Here is an 18,270-nt window from a genome sequence, read left to right on the forward strand (position 1 = left end):
GATAGATAGAATTGATGACATTTGGGGCAAAATTATTATATATATATATAGGACAACAAATATGAAAAGTTTCCAGGAAGATGGGGTCTACTCCAACTGTATTGAATTATTGCTATGTGGTCCAAAGTAATATGAACACAATGGAAGTTGTCAAGCTGCAAAGAAAGCTGCAAAATTACTCGGTTTTTTCGAACGCGTCTGGTAGACATTATTTATGACCAACATTGCAAGTTGGAGCACTAGACAATTTTCTTTCGGAAGAGAATTACAAGGTAATTTACCTAAAGAGTAACAAATATTCTATTTTGCTTCTTCTTCAAAAACATGAAAAGAATCAATTATGAATAGAAAAGAAGAAATTTGGTTACCTTGTAATTCTATTTAAAATTCAAATAGAAAATACTCATTTTGTTTCAAATTTTTTGTTTTATTTTTTTGTTTTTTAGTCCGCATAAAAAAGAATATATCTTTCCTTTTATGTGGTATATAGAGATTAAATATTAGTTATTATAAGTGTATATTTAATTTTTTTAGTGTATATTTAATTTTTTACACCCTTAGCATAATTGAGAAGAATATTTGAACACCCTTCGCTAAACTCCTAACTCAGCCATGGAATTTATTGCTCCACAAGTACAGACACCAATTTGTTAGATAAAGTTTCATTTTATGTCATTCTATTTAGATTATTTTCGACTAAGAAATGTTTTGATCCTAAAGCGAGTTTTAATAGATATTAATAAAATTGATATGATTTTTCAAGTAAAAATTTTATCTGAGGCAATATCTTATTAGGATTGGTAAGGTAATGTCTAGCCTCCCTTACTTGTACTTATTCTTATTAATATCTTTTTATTTTTAATAAAAACTGCTAGACACTCTGTCTAGCGGTAAATTTGCTATTAAAAAAAAAAACGAAAGGTGATTTAGTTCCTTTTGCCAGCAAGATGAATAATTAAAAAAAAGAAGAGAAAATTCAATATCACAATTCAATGTTTATGATAAGCAAAAGCTATGCATGTTCATCTCTTTTGACAACTTTGATTCTAATTCACACAACTCTAGCTCCAACTCCGACTCCAGTGGAATACGTTTGATTCCTGGAAATAGTTCCCTTTGCTCCGTTAGCTTTGTGATGTGAGGCGACTTACTAATAGTTCCAATGCTCATCTGCAATTGGATTTTGGACAGGCAACTCATTAGCAAATGCTAAGATGGTATTCTGGTGTAAGAGAGGTGTCGTGTTACCTTTACTAATATATAAGAGAACGGATTATTGCATACACAAGTTCTTTTGCGAATCTCTTTCTCAGGCAGAGGTAATATGTGCCCTTCATATGCAGTGTTACGCGAAACTCCAAGTTTGCACTGCATACAGTAAAACATAGACGTTACTTATTGCTTTCAAAAAGATTGAAGTCAACAAGCTAGACAACAGACAGACAGCTCCTTAAATTTCAGTAGTTAAATGTAATTAAATACTGAGAGCTGTGTACTCCTTACTGTATCGTTGCAGCTCGATGAATCCCTTCTTTGTTGACAACATCCACGACTCTAGTGATATTCAAGACCTTCATATACATAAATTTTTGTCAGATAAAATATATAATAAGAACTTGTTAGCTACTCCAGCTTCAGTCACTGTCTCACTCCATGCTGCCTCTTTGAGAGAGCATCAAAATTTATATCGGTTATTGCATACCCAAGTTCTTTCATGAATCTCTCTCTCGGCCCAAGAGTCGAGTTGTTCTGTTCACAGGCAGAATCACCGGTTTTGTTCTCTGTTTCCCGGTCTGCTCTGTATAAGCAATCCAGAACCAGAATAAAACTTGTTACAACCACTTATAAGTAATCAAAATATAGATGTTAATAAGACAACAGGTAATCGCATATTCCTAATCCAAAACGATCAGAACATGTCTAACATGAAGTAGTAGTGCATTTCATCTTTTTGAGCAAAGGGCTTAAAAATCTAGCATTCAATGTTTTGAAAGAAATCAAAAACGTCATGAATCGTTATCTCTACCACATAAAGTGGATATGCTGTCAATTATCTCATGTAATAGACAAGTTAATACAAAGACTCTTGTTGGTTATACGACGTTTTTCTGTATTTGGGAACTCTTTAACTTTAAAGGCATGCTCTCATGGAAATAAGAGAAGGACTAACTGCAACTTCACCTCATCACCCCGACCTGAGAGTTGTGCACTCTTTATTGTATCTTTGCAGCTCGACAACTCCAACGTATCTCAAGACCTTCATATACATTGATTTTGTCAGATAAAAAACAGCATAAATACAAGTAAAGAAAACATATAATAAAAGCTTATGAGCTGCTGAACTAGATTGAATCACACAACAAGGATTTATGTGGCCTAATCCAACGTCACATACTTGTTTCCCTCTCTCTTATGGTATCCTATCAGCAAACCTCACTTGTTGTTTCCACCTTAGTTAGCTTTTACAAACAAACATAAAATAACTCCTATGACTACCTCTTCTGTTCCCTTAAAAACTGGAGTTGCTCTAAACTCCATCCTCTGAACTACATCCGCATGCTGGATTGACCATTTTCAGTATTTAACTCCTGCTTCCATCATGTAACATTTGACAGTAGATATCAACGGAGACTACACTTCTTCAGTAGAACTAGTTGGTTGGGGAGAAATTATTTGAGCTCGAGCGTTGGAGCTACATTGGATTCCGAAGCTTCTTTTATCCACCTGTTTTGACTAAGTTATCTTGCCATTCATCTGCAATTTATCTATTTGTCAGAAAATGGAAAACATGATTATATTTCGAAATGAAATATAAAAAGAGTGAATTTTTGCATACCCAAGTTGTTTCTCAGAAAAACATCCCTTCATAGGCAGTATCCCAAAAGTAGAGAACACAATTTCATGAGGTATATACCTATATTTAATCTATAATCCCGAGCTTGTGGGAAAGAGCGGCAAGAGTGGCACTTGTACTTGTGACCTTTGTTTCTTAGAAGAGGAGCTACTGGCCTCTTCATATCTGCTCCTCCTTATCCCAATGTGAAGCTCAGCTTCATCTTTATACAACAAACGAACTCCAAAATCATTTATTTCTCCAAAATCATTTATTTCTCCAAAATCATTCCTTTCTTGAGGGGAATATAACCTAATGCACCCATAGTCATTTGGTGTTTTTCCATTTGCTTTAGATGCATCCCACAAGCCACCAAGAGGTACCAACAAAAAATGAATAGTATCTTCATCAGTATATTCTGAATGGTTGGATAAGGAAAATTCCTGGGTCATCGACGACATCCCATCATCACATAAGGGAATCAAATGAGCTGTGATGTCAATTAATTTGCCCAAGTAACATACAGAAAATCCCAAGAAGTTATCTGATACATACCAATTCTCAGGCAATGCGACTGATACACTTGCACCCATTGCCTGATGGAGAAACCAACCTGGGATATTCTTCGCCCAACTCATAAACACTCTTAGTGACAAGGAATCTGAAGCACAGATGGCATGCTGCAATGAGGAGATATTCTGAAACAACGAATTACAGAAAGAATCATTGCTCCAATCTGCATTTATTGTATCTAATTGTTGTGGAAATTCTGGCAGCTGTGTAAGCCTGTTGCAATGTGATAAGTCCAAGGTTTGAAGAGAACCAAGTTGGGCAATGCTTCGAGGCAAATGCTCAAAATTATTTCCACTGAGGGTCAACTCTTTCAATGAGTGCAAGCATCCAACGTCTTCCGGAAGTCCTCCATCTATTAAATTGCAGTAACTGAGATCCAGAATTTCCAATGAGCGTAACCCTTCATTCACGTGAGGGAATACAAAGAACACTCCATCTTCTGATTTATGTTTTGCGAATATCAATAATTTAAGCTTGTTCAAGCGGACGATGGAAGATGGAGGACGTGAAATTAGAGTCCATTTGGCATCAAGCTCCTCCAAGTTTTCTAAATCACCTATCTCTTCTGGCAAACTTTCAAGTTTTGAGCACCCCCACACATATAGTTTCACCAAACCTTTGAACTTACAAATGCTGCTTGGAAGAGCTACAAGGCTTTTTAAACCAGTCAAATACAGCACGGTACTCTGAGTTTGGTGCTTATCTAACTCCAGCTTCATTCTTCCAACGATATCTGGAAATTTCTCTAAACCAGAGCAACTATCTAGATCCAGATATTCAAGAGATTCCATGTTAACACATGGAAACTTCACAAGGCTTACACACTCGTTCAAATTTAATCGAATGAGTTTTCCGCAATACTCCAGGGAATGGTGAACCTCTTCAAGACTCGTACATTCCATCAGATCCAAATCCTCCAAATTTGGCATCCCAGTGAAATCTGGTGTTCGCATAAGGTTATAAGAATAGCTAAGATCTAGCGTCCGTAGAGATGGCAAATGCTGTTATGTATTCAGAACACAGAAATGAGATAGGCAAACCTGAGCAGTATAATATCTTGTGTTTAATTACTCCCTTAACCAAAAATGAGTAACCACATTGAAATTATGTGTTCAGAAACTAAATAAAAGTATAATTTTAACTAAAAGGTATAATTTCAGGCACATGATTGTAAAGAAAAACAAAATGAAAAATTAGCTTCCAAAAGGGATATGTTTGACTAAAATTGAAGGTCAACTATTGTACCTTTATTTCAGTCCATAAATGACTCAACCAACTCCACGAAAGCCTAAGATGAACAAGTCTTTTGGGTTCAAAAGTTTTTGGCAATGATTCCCAAGGATATCCATCACAATCAAACCAATGCAAGCTGTTGGGCAGGTACTCAATAGAGTCATCATTTGTACGAAAATTCCCAATTCGTAATATTTTAAGCCTTTTCATATTTTTCATGGCTTTTTTGCTAAAGCATAGATGTTGAATTCCGTGTAACCAGATTGCTTCCGTTGCCTTGGTTCCCTGATAAAAGGATCATTAGTCTATAAAGAAAAACATCTAATGCTAGTAGGACTACTTTCTCACTCCCTGCAATGCCAAATTTTGTCATGTTTTATATTACTAATTATTATTGCACTTGAAGTTCTTAATTAAAGAGCTAGCACCACTAAAAATATTTTGTATTTTTCCGTTTGAGGATATTCATCATTAAAAGGTTACTAAGGATAAAAAGCTAGATAATATTAACTTATACTTTTACTGATTGAGTTATTATGTACAAAATATCGTACAAATTTCAAATTAATCCAAAGAATGAAAGTTGGATTAAATATTTAAGCGGCTACTAGACTAATTCATGATATAATAACATAAGGTAAATGAATATTGGTATATGAAAACCATAAATTGAATATTATTGCATTGTTTAGTCTACTTACTGTATTGTTCACCATCACTTCTTCGAAATCATTAGGATCCCATAGTCTGCTATATTCACTGGGATCATCCTGTTGCAGTTTTACTATATATTTACCCATATCTTGTATTAAGTCATGCATTTGAATTGTATCATCGTCAGAGATGAACACAAGAGATTTGTCAATAAGGACGCTCAATTCAATACCTGCTCCAGCATAACAACTCTCAAGAATTTGCATGATGTACTCTTTTGTTTGCCCTCGTAAGAAGCATGCTATATGTAGAAATACATCTCGTTGTATGGTCTCCAGTCCATCATAGCTAATTTTGAGCTTTTCAACGATTTCTGATTTAGAGTTCATTTTCATTTGCTCTATAGCACTTCTCCATGCAGTTATGTCCCTATTGTGTAAGAAAGAACCCCACACTTTTAGGGCTAAAGGAAGTCCATTCGCATGACCTACCACCTCCAACGTTAGCTTCTCAAATGACTTGTCTGGAACTTCGTCCTTGAAAGCATGTTGATTGAACAATTGAATAGCTTGATGATCAACTAGTGTAGTCACTTCATATACTACATCATTCTTCCCTATCAAATGTTTGTCCCTTGTGGTTGCAATAATCCTACTGCCTTTGCCAAACCAATCAAGGTCCCCTGCTAGGTTATCCAAATGGTCTCTGTGATTTATGTCATCAAGCACAACTAAGACCTTCTTAAAACGAAGTCTACGAGCCATCAAGTGCTTCCCATCCACCTTATTATTCACATATTCTTCTTTTTTCCTTAGCAGTTCAGAGAGAAGGATATTTTGCAGAGAGTGCATTTCTTTAGTTTCTTTGATATCCGCAAGGAAACAAGCACCATCAAATTGAGGTGAGAGCATATCAAAAATTGCTCTTACTATTGTCGTTTTACCGACTCCCCCCATTCCCCAGATTCCCACAATCCGAACATCATTGATTTCCATCTTTAGTAGGGAATTTACTTTCTCTAAATGAGTATCTATTCCCACAATATCTTGTAAATAAGATAAAGAAATCTTACATAATTTGGAAGATATTTGGTTGACAATCTGCTGAATATTCTCTGATTCGATCCTACACAAATAAGAAGTTATTAAGTAATTTTGTTGAAGTGATAAGAACTACAATATCTTCTGGATGATAAATGAATGTAAATCAACTGTCTTTCTATTTTCCAGAAATTATAAAATAAAACATTTTTGATGTCTAAAATAGAGATATAATAAATTGTTTACTCACCCTTGGCGGATATCACAACCTTTTAGATCTGCGGCATCACTTAGAGCAATCCTCCATCTTTTCACCTTGTGCATTCCTTCAACATCATCCTTATACCTCGATTCATGTTTGGCAAATGCTTCTGCAAAGCTCTCACTTTGGTATCGAACATGTGATGGATCCACATCATAGAAGATCGGTATGACTGTTTGTCCATATTGAGTCTTGCAATCCATAATCTTCACTAGTTCATTCAAGCACCACCCTGACGTAGCATAATTCTTTGAGAAAACAACAAGGGCAACTTGAGACTCTTCTATAGCTTTCACGAGTTCTTCTGAGATGGAATCTCCATGCTCCAGCCTTTTATCATCTTGAAAAGTGAATATCCCCCTGTTTTTCAAACCTTCGTACAAGTGACCCATAAATGTTCTCCGAGTGTCTGCACCTCTAAAACTAAGAAAGACATCATACTTCCATCGAGGACAGTACTGTGAATTACTCGTAAAAGAGGAAGAAGATGACATGGATTCAATTAAACGTCTGAAAGGAAAAAGGAAACACAAATTGTAACAGTGGTAATAGAAAGAAAATGAAAGATAGTGAATCATATCAGATGGTCCTCTCCTTAAACTAATTTATGGATGAAAAAAGTATATTTTGAAATTGTAAATTATGTTACAACTTGACTTCAAACAAAAGAATCAATTATTATTTTTTTTGGAAAAGAAGAATCATCAACATATGTAATTAATTAAAAAAGGGAATGTATGTCATATAAAGAGAACAATTAAAGTAGAATGTGAATTATTGAATCCATCTTGAGCCACACCCACCCCAACTTTAATAACAGGAAGTGGGAAAGTCAGTGAGAAAGAAAAAAGTGAAAGAGATTTGTCCTTTCCTTAATTAAACTAAATTTTTCATAAACATTTCCAACCAATACATTTTCCGTGTAATTTACTCAAACTCTATAAAATATTCATCTTCAACCTTGCTAACTTTAAGTTAACAGCAGAAACAAGTTCAATTTGGGGTATTTTACTGAACAAGAGCAATTATCAAACAAATTTATATACAAAAAAAGAGTATGCACAAAATCAAGTAGAAAAAAGTTAGCACCAACCTAAAAAGAACATGATCCACGACCCCATTAACGAGTGTTGTGCTGCTAGTTGCTCCGGTTCACCGCAGCTAGAAGCTCTTCGCCGGAGCAGTGAAGAAGACAAAGTGGGCTGACTGGTTTTGAGTTAAATGCGAAGTGGGTCGGGTTTAATTTTGGGGCGGGTTGATTTAATTGGGTTGGGTTTTTATTTGGTGGGAGTGGTGAGTGACGTGGACCTTTAATAGGAGGTTATGTGTCTAATTCTGATCATATGTTTATATAAAAGAGAACCCTAGGCCCACCTACGTGGCGCCACCACAAATCAGGATTCCCTTTTAATTTATTTTATTTCCAAAACTAGTCTTCCTCTTTCATGAAAAGTTATGACTTTTAGAATGAAACCAGTAAAGCCTTCTTATCTGGTCTACGAGCCTCCATAGCTTAAGCTCAACATATCAAGTTCAGTTAAACTCCACAATAACTTGGACTTTTTTTGGTGTTACGTATTAGTAGAGCTTGTCTATAGTACCACTACACTTTGATCATGTAAAAGTTTGGGATGCCAAACTCAAAGCTGTAATTTTTGCCATCATCAATGATCAAATTTGAAAAAAAAAAAATTTAAAAAAGTTGTGACTTTTAGGAAAAGTTGCGATTTTTATGAAAAGTTGTGACTTTTATAAAAGGTTGTGACATTTCCGATAAGGCACAATAAACATTTGTTCACACTACCCTTTGTTATCTATAAATAGAGGAATTTTCTCTCATTATAAAACAACGAAAAATTTGAACTTCTTCTTCTTCTTTTGGACAGTTAAATATTTTGTGTACTTTGCTCCTGTTGAGTGGCTCACTGACACCATTGGTTTTGTATCAATATACTGGTGAATAAGATTGTTCTATCCTGAAATGATCTATTCCCTTAAACCTCGGGTATTAAAGGGGAATAATTCCCTTAAGGGGACACTGTGAGGTCGATTTTTTTATTCTGTTTCATTCTATTGATACAGATCCTAGTATACTTTTTACAGTCATTAATTTATGCTTATATTATTAATTGTTGTTTTTGAGTACATCCTTTAAACTTTGTTGTTTATGTTTCTGCAAAGTTATTGTTATAAGTATTTATTAGTGCAGATTAAATAACAAATGTTAATTGACTATTCGGGCAAGTTTTCTCTACTAGAATTGTTGAAGGTACAATTAAAAAATCTCTAATTTCTTCATCAACAACGTCATTCCTTCACATATAAGGATAAGATGTTTTGTTCATTAAAAAAACATTTGAGAGTTAATAACTTTGCATGCCCATATTTTTTGGCTTTTATATTGTAAGTTATCTATTTTTACTAAATTTTATCAGTGGGTATTATGCGTACTTTAAGGATTGAAAATTGATTGAAGTGTTGTATATGATCTCACTTTGACAAAGTTCATCCTTTTAATGTTTTTCTTTTTTCCTTCTCATTCGACTCTTCTAAATATTTTTTGTGTGAGTTATGACTATTTTCGGCAAGCTTAATTTGAAAAAAATGAAAGAAAACCTACTATAAATAAAATTAATATCTGAAGCTACAAAATATATGTCTATTAACATAGATTTTTTGGCCTTCATGTCCCAAGTCATTGTTGAACATTTGAGTTTTCTAGGTTAGACCCATTTTTAATTTTTTCATGTTCAAGAATATTTCTTTAACATGAGTCTAGAATCCAACATTTTGATCTACTTGTACTTTCGTAATGCAACAATTATACATACATATTTTTGAAAAAGTCATAAAGTTGCATTGATGAAACATTTAGAAGGGCCTTCAGAGCAGCAGTTTAATGAAGAATGTATTTCTAAAAGGATCAACAATATTATTTTGCTGTTGTTTCAAATTTATTTTTCTCCTTCAATAAATTTTGTTAGAGCAACAAAGTAACAATAATGAAAAGTGTTGAACGTTTGACCTCAGACAAGTAGACTTTCTCTAAAAAAAATTATTTATGTTGTTATGGTGTACATTTTTTAATGGTCTTCTAACCATAAAATTATCAGATTCTATATTTTTCATTACAAAAAAATAGAAAAAAGGGATGCTTCATTGCTACATAAAAATATCACTCAATTTTAACAAGATAATTATATTAGCAAACATATATTATGATCAATTATGTAAAAGATAAAAATAATTAGATATCAAGATACTTTCAATCATTCATTATATATTTACAATTATTGAGATATGTGATAATGTCAAATCATTAAATTTCTGTTGAAATGTTCTTAAAACCTTCTAAAAGTTACTTTTTTTCTTCTTTCTTATAATAATCAATTATTGGAAAGGTTGTTCTAAAGCTTAGAAAGATTATTTATGCCCGCGCGAAGTGAGGGTAAATTACCTAGTATTTGTAAATCCGTTATATATTTTGTTAATACATAGTGGCATGAATGGACACATTGGGTAACGCTGTAACGATAGTGATATACGTGAGTCCAATTTATCACGAATAATATGGATGGATCATTTTTTATAGTTTGATGGTATATTTGAGTTTTTTCATTATGTAAAATGTTAAATTCATGAATGGTCAAAGCACACCTTATTTATTATTTTTTCGTGAGTTTTTTACTTCAACTATCCGTTGTTCCTTTTTCTTAAACTAGTCCCGGACACGTGCATTGCACGTGTGTCCCATGCTAAGTTGTGTGGAGTTGTTATAGCGATATATATATATATATATATATATATATATATATATACATACTCTAACATGTATGTTGTTAGTGTATCTCATGCTATTAGTACAAGAACTTTGAAAATATTATAATAAGTGTGTGATAAGTTGTGCACAAAAATTGAAGAGAAATATACAAGCTCAAACCAATAACTTCAATTATGCAATTCTTATAATATATCAAGTATTCAATTTGATAAAGTTTCTTTTGTTTAATATGTCATAACTCACAATTTAAATGTCAATTGTGATTTCAAAATATTTCTTGTCTTATATTTTTCTTCTTTTTAAGAAATTGTAGTCTCCACCTTTCCACATTTGCATACATATTAAGAAGTACGTGTTGTCGAATTAAAGTAGTATTTTACAAAAATTAAATAGAAATTTGATCAATTCATGTCTTCCTTAAGATGGTTAGTATAAATGATCATTGTGCGATAACTTGCATAGTAGTTGAAGAGAAAATATACAAGCTCAAATCAATGAATGGTGAACCTATTCAATCAATATTATTATCATTTCAAGGTACATCATACTGAAATATTGCTATCAAATGAATTTTAAAAGTACACTTGAACAATTTTAATTATGTAATATTTTAATATATCAAGTATTTAACTGGATAAAAGTTTTTTTAATATGTCACAACACATTATTATTTGTTGTTGTGAGAGGTTAATACATATTAAATATTGTAATTATAGAGTACATAAAAAGTCGGTTATGAATACAAATATTTATTAGATAAAACTTATTGAAAATGTCAAGTACTCGTGTTGGCAGATATAATGGCGAGTGGAGTACTCTTTATTTTGAGATAAATGGAACCATTATTATTTTATTTAGTAAAAAATAGAGTAAATAAACAGGAAAAAGTTATATATATATATATATATGTATACTTTTTGATTTATTGTCACACCCCAAATCCGGATGTGATGGCACGTGTCCATTTCCCACCGGACACGTCAGCCTAACCCAACCACAACGATAGAGAAGTAGAAATACGAGAATAAAAGATAATAAATAAGCGGAAGACTTTAATTAAGACTCAACACTACCCAAATTTTGGTTGTCACATGTACAAACCTCTAAATACAGAATTCGAATAAAAATATACAAGTCTCAGAGTATAGTTCTCGAATAGAACAAAACTGAAAGTAAAGATAACTCAAGGGCACGTCTGGAATGAACCGCTACCTCTCGAGTATGTCCCGAAGCTCAATCTGCTAAAGAAAATACTAAGCCGAATCTGAGAGAGCTGTCAACCTACACAATTGTGTAGAAGCAAGGGTGAGTACCGAAAACCACAGGTACTCGCAAGTAACTCTAAACTAAGCAAAACTAGCAGCTACAACCAACTCCTTTCAATCCCAACCGAACCACCGAAACTTCAAACTAGCAGCAAACCAACCAACCTATACTAAACAGATCATATTCAACAGCCAGAACCAACAGTATATCCTCATCAACCTCAGATCAACAAATAAGAGCAAGTAGATCAAATTCCACATAAGAAGGGTAAACCGATACAATCCACACATCACAGACAAAGATAAGGCAAATGCGATGCAAAATGCAATAATGATGTCATGTAGTCGTGATGCATGTCTGTCCTACGATACACATCTGTTGACGTAATCAGTCCGGGCTGAATACTCAAATCAGAATCCATGGGGGCCACACATGGACCATGTATCACCGCCGGAACCAGATCCCATCGGCATCCAAATCGCTAGCCGGAGCTAGTCCATCTCATATATCTCTAGCCGGAGCTAGTCTCAACTGTGTCTCATATCCATCCATCCTCATATCAGTGTCTCAGAACTCATGCAACAGATAGTTCACACATGGGATGAATAATGAATATGCACATGTCATCAATCACAATCATATCACGATCACATCATAGTATTACACATCATCTGTCTCAATCACAACCATTTCACGACCACATCATAGTATTACACATCACCTGTCTCAATCACAACCATATCACGACCATATTATAGTATTACATATCACCTGTCTCAATCACAACCATATCACGGCCACATCATAGTATTACACATCACCTGTCTCAATCACAACCATATCACGACCACATCATAGTATTACACATCACATGTCTCAATCACAACCATATCACGACCATATTATAGTATTACACATCACCTGTCTCAATCACAACCATATCACAGCCATATCATAGTATTACACATCATCTGTCTCAATCACAACCATATCACGACCACATCATAGTATTACACATCATTTGTCTCAACATCAATGTCTGTATCAATCATAGCCTACTCATGCTCTTTTATCCCTTCAATATCAGTTATCACATGACTTATTCAACAAATTCAAGTCACATATAACACATTTAACTCGTTTTATTCCCCATCTTTCATTTACAACAATTTCAATCAACAAATAAAACTCATCATCAATCCCCATTACTCCCCAACACAATTAGGAAAGTAGTCATGCGTAGTCTAAGAGTTTTACAAAGTTTGGAAGCCACTTGCCTTAAAACGAACTCCAAAAGTTACTTGACTTGAGCACTTTCCTTTCCGAGTATAATCCGGATCACGATAATCTATTCAAACAATTATTCACAATCATAATTTGAGTCCAATGACACCAAAATCAAGAAATTTAGGGAAAAAGGGCAAAACGGTCCAAAAGTCTCATACCGGAAAACGATATCCAAATCTGGAAAATTTTTATGTAAAATGATCCTTAAAGTATTTGGAAGCTAATGGTGAAAACCAATTTGAAAACGGAGTTGAAATCAATTCACAAACTCAATTTGAAGGAAAATCCACGTTCTTGAAGAAGCCTAAAATATTCGGATCCGAAACCCCGACTCGAAAATGAAATATCTCTTGAAAAACATCTTACCCATGCTTAGATAAGTTCAAATATGAAATTTCATCAAAAACGGAGTTAAGATCGACCTTGAAATTCTCAATTTATCAAACTTTAACTTTACCGGGAAAGTCCAAATTGTACACGGTTAAGATGATGAAAATAATCGATGAATCAATAATTTTATGTTAAAATCAGTTTACCCATAACATAAGGATCGTAAATATACCTTTTTCATCAAAAAGGGAGTCCAAATCGATAAAACCCCAATTTTTCCCAAGAGATTTACGGATAGGAAAAAAAAACCAGATAAGGAAATTATGAGAAAATGTCAAATTGAAGATTGAATACTAACCCTAATATTAATTCAAGAAGAAAACCGTAAGAATCACTCCATTCCGATCTCTAGAACTCCCGATATGCTCAAAATACCAAATGAACACAGTCTGAGAATTTTATAACAGTACATGGCTGTTATGCACCAGAAAAACAGCAGTTAATCTTTCACTAAAAAAGCCGTAATTTCCTCATATGATAGTGAAATGACCCGATTCTTTTTTGTAAATGTCTTAAATAATGATACGGACCTGCTCGTTCAATCGGAGCTCAATTTCATGCTCGTTTGCCCAGTCAAATATCATTTCTACTCGGTAAACAATTATTTCTTATTTGCGATAAAAGTCCAATCTCGGGTTAGCGAAAATGCACCAAGATTTGCAGATAAGTCCTATAATTCATGCTCAAACTTTCAGAACCTTCGGAATAATTTTTTGACCTTTAAAACTAATAATGAACCCTTTAGTTGCCACAATTTGCTGAAATAGTGTCAAAGCATCCAAGAAGCTTAAAAGCTCACCCAAAACTCATTTGGCACTTCCCGAACACAAACCAAATATGCTACTAGCTTGAAAATGACATTTCGGACTCAATGAAATCATCGGAATTTGAATTCGAGGTCTCCTTGACCCGGTATCCGATAAGGCGTCAAGAAACTAACTTTAGGCTCAAAAACTCGAAACGCACTCGGGGCCTCTAAAATTCAACCAAGACTCATTCTAGACTTAGAATCACCCCCTGAATCCAATGGTGCCCTCGGAATTCCATTTCGAGCACCGAAACCTCGTTTGTTGACCAAAGTCAACTCTTGATCAAAATTTCACAATTTTTGCAACTTAGGACCTCAAATCTTCGTTTTAACTCCAAATTCGACTCCGTAAATTCTCATAAACCCGTTTCGACATTCTAAAACTGCTGGAATCGACGGAAATCCAATTCGAGTCTCGAAACTCCAAATGACTCGAAATAGCACTTTTAACCAAACTTTAACTCTTAAAAACTCAACTTTCCAAAAACTCAACTTTTCATCAATTTTCCTTCAAACCAACTTCGAAAATACAATAATTAGGACTCGGGGCAACTATCGGGAGGGGTAAAACGGTCATTTTATGAAAATTTCCAAAAATGACCTCTAGGGTCATTACATTTATAATAGTGACAAAATGGTAATCAAACTTTGAAATCAAAATGATAATCTACTTGTGAATTTCTGAATTTTAATATAAATTTATATCCCATTATTAAATTTTAAATGGTGCACACATATCTTAAAACTTTCTTTGATCTATAATTAATACTTTTCCATAATAAAATTAAAATCCAAGATATTAAACTCATTAATGACCAATAAAAAGCTTTGTGTAACCCATAAAGCAAGTCATCTATGATACAAACTTCTATTTTGTATATTTATTGTTTGCAAGCTTTCATCAAGATTGTTGAATTTTCTTGAATATTATCATTCTCTACTCAAAAAAGAAAAGAAAATATTATTACTCAATTCATCAAAGTATTGTGTTGACAAAAATGTCCGGTCATATTTGTATCTTTTAAACAAACCTTTTGCAATTTAAGGGCGAATAATACCCAAAAAAAAATTAAAAAAATTCACTTAAGGAAGTTCAAAATATTAAAAGACAAATGACATCAAAATATACAAGAAGAAGAAGAAGAAAGACAAATTTGAATTCATAGTTACTGTTCCAAAGGCTCACGATAACTAAATATAAAGTTTGCAACTATACCGAGTTGATGAAAATCGGAAATAAATAAATTATAAAGGATAAAAATCTTGTAATGGAAAAAAGAAAGCAAGTGTGAGGAGTAAATGATATATATTGCAAAGCAAGTTTGAAGTTCCCACGTGCTGATGAATAAATAACAAATAGTAATTTTCTTATTGTTGGCGTCAAACATATTAACATACAGTCTGTTTCTTCTACACCTATATTTAATCTACTTTTCTTTTCTGTGCTGCTTTTGTTTCTTCTTCTTGATTGTTGGCGTCAAACATATTAACATACAGTTTGTTTCTTCTACACCTATATTTAATCTACTTTTCTTTTCTATGCTGCTTTTGTTTCTTCTTCTTGATTGTTGGCGTCAAACATATTAGCATACAGTCTGTTTCTTCTACACCTATATTTAATCTACTTTTCTTTTTTGTGCTGCTTTTGTTTCTTCTTCTTGATTAGCAGCTCCTCCAGCATTTTTTTGTTATCCCTCATTTGCAGTTTCCAACTCTCTTTTCTTCTCATGTTGAATTGTGCAATTCATACAATCTCATGTGATTAGCATCCATCTTAAATAGTAGTCCCTCCGTCCCATTTTATGTGAGGTAGTTTGACTCGGCACGGAGTTTAAGAAAGAATGGAAGACTTTTAAAACGTGTGGTCCAAAATGAATGATAGAAATTTGTGTGGCTGTAAATCATTTCATTAAGGGTAAAATAGACATTTTATAGTGAAATTATTACTTAATATGGAAATGTATCATTCTTTTTGGGACTGACTAAAAAGGAAAGTAAGTCATATAAATTGGGACAGAGGGAGTATTAGATAATGACCTTTTAAATTCAAAACTGATTCCTAGATAATAATGAGAATCGACCCTTCATATTCAATCTTTAATTATGTATAGTAGTGGCTATTCAAAATGCAAACATTTATTAAATAATTCTTGGTAACATTGTAATTGCCAAAGAATTATGTTTATTTAATTTATATAATCCAATGAATTTAGCCTACATTAAATTAATTTTTTCAACTTTCTATCTTCTCCACATTCTCGACATATGATTAATTGGTCATGTAGAGAATTAATGTTATTTTTGAATGGAAAAAGTTTTTAAAATAATGATTAATTTTATTTTTATTTTTTTATTTTTTTATTTTTATTAAACATAAAAAATATCAATAGGGATAAGTGCAAGCAAGGGGGGCTAGGCCTTACCTTACTAATCCTAATGAAGTGTCTACTACCTAACAAGCATAAAGAAAATAAGAGCTAGAGAGAACTAAGTATTTTCTGATCACCACAGAGTTTGTAATACACTCCATGATGATATTACAAATGAGGATGCTTAAATAATGTAAAAATATGCCAATCAAGAAGAAAGTTGAGTTATCAGCCTCAAACTTTCTATTGCAAACACATGAATTAAAAAAGATTGATTGCCCATCAAAAGTAACTTGAAGTATTTTTCTCTTGTCTTCTTCTTCAAACCTATCCAACAACACTTGATAATTCATACTTTCTTTATGGATTTATTGGATCTTGTTGAACCTATTGATATTGTCAAATGGTTCTGCTTTGCCTGACGCATCGGTAGGTGCCTTGGAACAAACTCCTCAGTCATTTTACCGTCCCAACTATGTTGCCTTCCACGTGTCTTCTTTTTGCTTCTGTTGCTTCCACTTCTTTGTTGCCTAGGTGATATATCTCCTTCCCTAGCCACTCTATCAAAGCACATGTCCAGCATATCTTCATCATCTTCATCAAGAGAATCCTCGCCAAAATCAAGCATATTGTCTTCCTCATTTTCATCAAGAAAATCCTCGCCCAAATCAATTGTATTTGATACTAAGACCCTTGACTCATTCTTCTTTGCAATCACACATTTAGGCACAAATACGGGAGCTTCTGGACTTAATTTGCTATTCCAAGTAGGCGGTGAGACCTGCTTTTCTTGGATCAAATCGTTGTCATTCTCTGTTAACTTTACTTGTTGTCCAGTAGTCTTCGATAAAGCATCAAAGCTATTCGAACATAATAGGTCTCTTGAGGCATTACTAATATCTTGCCTCTTCTCACTGTCATAAAAATTTCCAGTCGCACCCTTTTCACTACATGGAGAATTATTTTGACTAGTCGGGGAAAGGCTCCGATTACTAGTTGAATTTTTGTGTGCAACCAGTGTCCAATTTTTAGTTGCATTCTTGGTTTCAACTTGCAAAACATGCTGCCCAGAATTTTCAGCATCTTCAACATCAGATGTATCCATTAGTTTGTGTCCTGAATCCATTATTTTTTTGCCTGAACCAACTCGCGGTGCATCAACCCCAACTCTTGGCGTTCCCCTTTTGTTTTCGGTCGTTGTTTGAACACCAATATTACTTGTAACAACATCCATTGAGTGTGCACGATTTTGCTCAGAATGGACATCAACCAACTGCCAATCTAACGAAGTAGCTTTACTTTGATTGATATCTACAACCTTTCTTTTTTCATTTAGTATTTCTCTTGCATCACCTTGATACTTTTCACTATCAGTAGTACCTTTTGTAGCAACTTCAATGGTATTATCAATTTGTTTGTTATTTTGATTTCTTTTTGAGATCAAACGACAACTATCTTCATCATGACCTTGGTGCTTACAATAATTGCAATACAAAGGTAGATTATCATATACGATCTCCTGAAAAACCTCGATCAACTTATCAGATTTTCCATCCACAAACTGCAATCTTATACGATTTGGAAGCTTTTCCATTAGATCAAGTATAACCTTGACCCTAGCTATGCTAGGTCTTGGCTTGATTTGAGTAGCTTTATCTATAGCTATTGGTTTCCCAACTGCCGATGCTATAGACAACAAACACTTCTTTGCAAACAAATCTGGAGATAAGTTTGGTAAAGAAATCCAAACCACAGCTAACGTCGTTTCCTCCTT

The 18,270-nt window shown here is 33.7% G+C and overlaps 1 protein-coding gene and 1 pseudogene across 1 annotated transcript; both read right to left on the reverse strand.

Annotated features, from left to right (window-relative positions):
- Window positions 1-18,270, reverse strand: part of LOC125836870 (TMV resistance protein N-like) — a 170,749-nt pseudogene that overhangs the window by 48,763 nt on the left and 103,716 nt on the right.
- Window positions 997-7,089, reverse strand: LOC125836932 (TMV resistance protein N-like). The gene is made up of 8 exons (XM_049516082.1): window positions 6,584-7,089; window positions 5,341-6,418; window positions 4,652-4,924; window positions 2,974-4,407; window positions 2,196-2,257; window positions 1,651-1,798; window positions 1,285-1,368; window positions 997-1,170 (listed from the first exon to the last, which is right to left on the reverse strand). Exons 1-8 carry the CDS (start codon window positions 7,087-7,089, stop codon window positions 997-999), a joined length of 3,759 nt encoding a protein of 1,252 aa, XP_049372039.1.

Source organism: Solanum verrucosum, unplaced genomic scaffold (assembly GCF_900185275.1).
Source record: "Solanum verrucosum unplaced genomic scaffold, falcon-dt-bn FXZP01000099.1, whole genome shotgun sequence".
In the NCBI taxonomy this organism is placed as follows: Eukaryota; Viridiplantae; Streptophyta; class Magnoliopsida; order Solanales; family Solanaceae; genus Solanum; species Solanum verrucosum.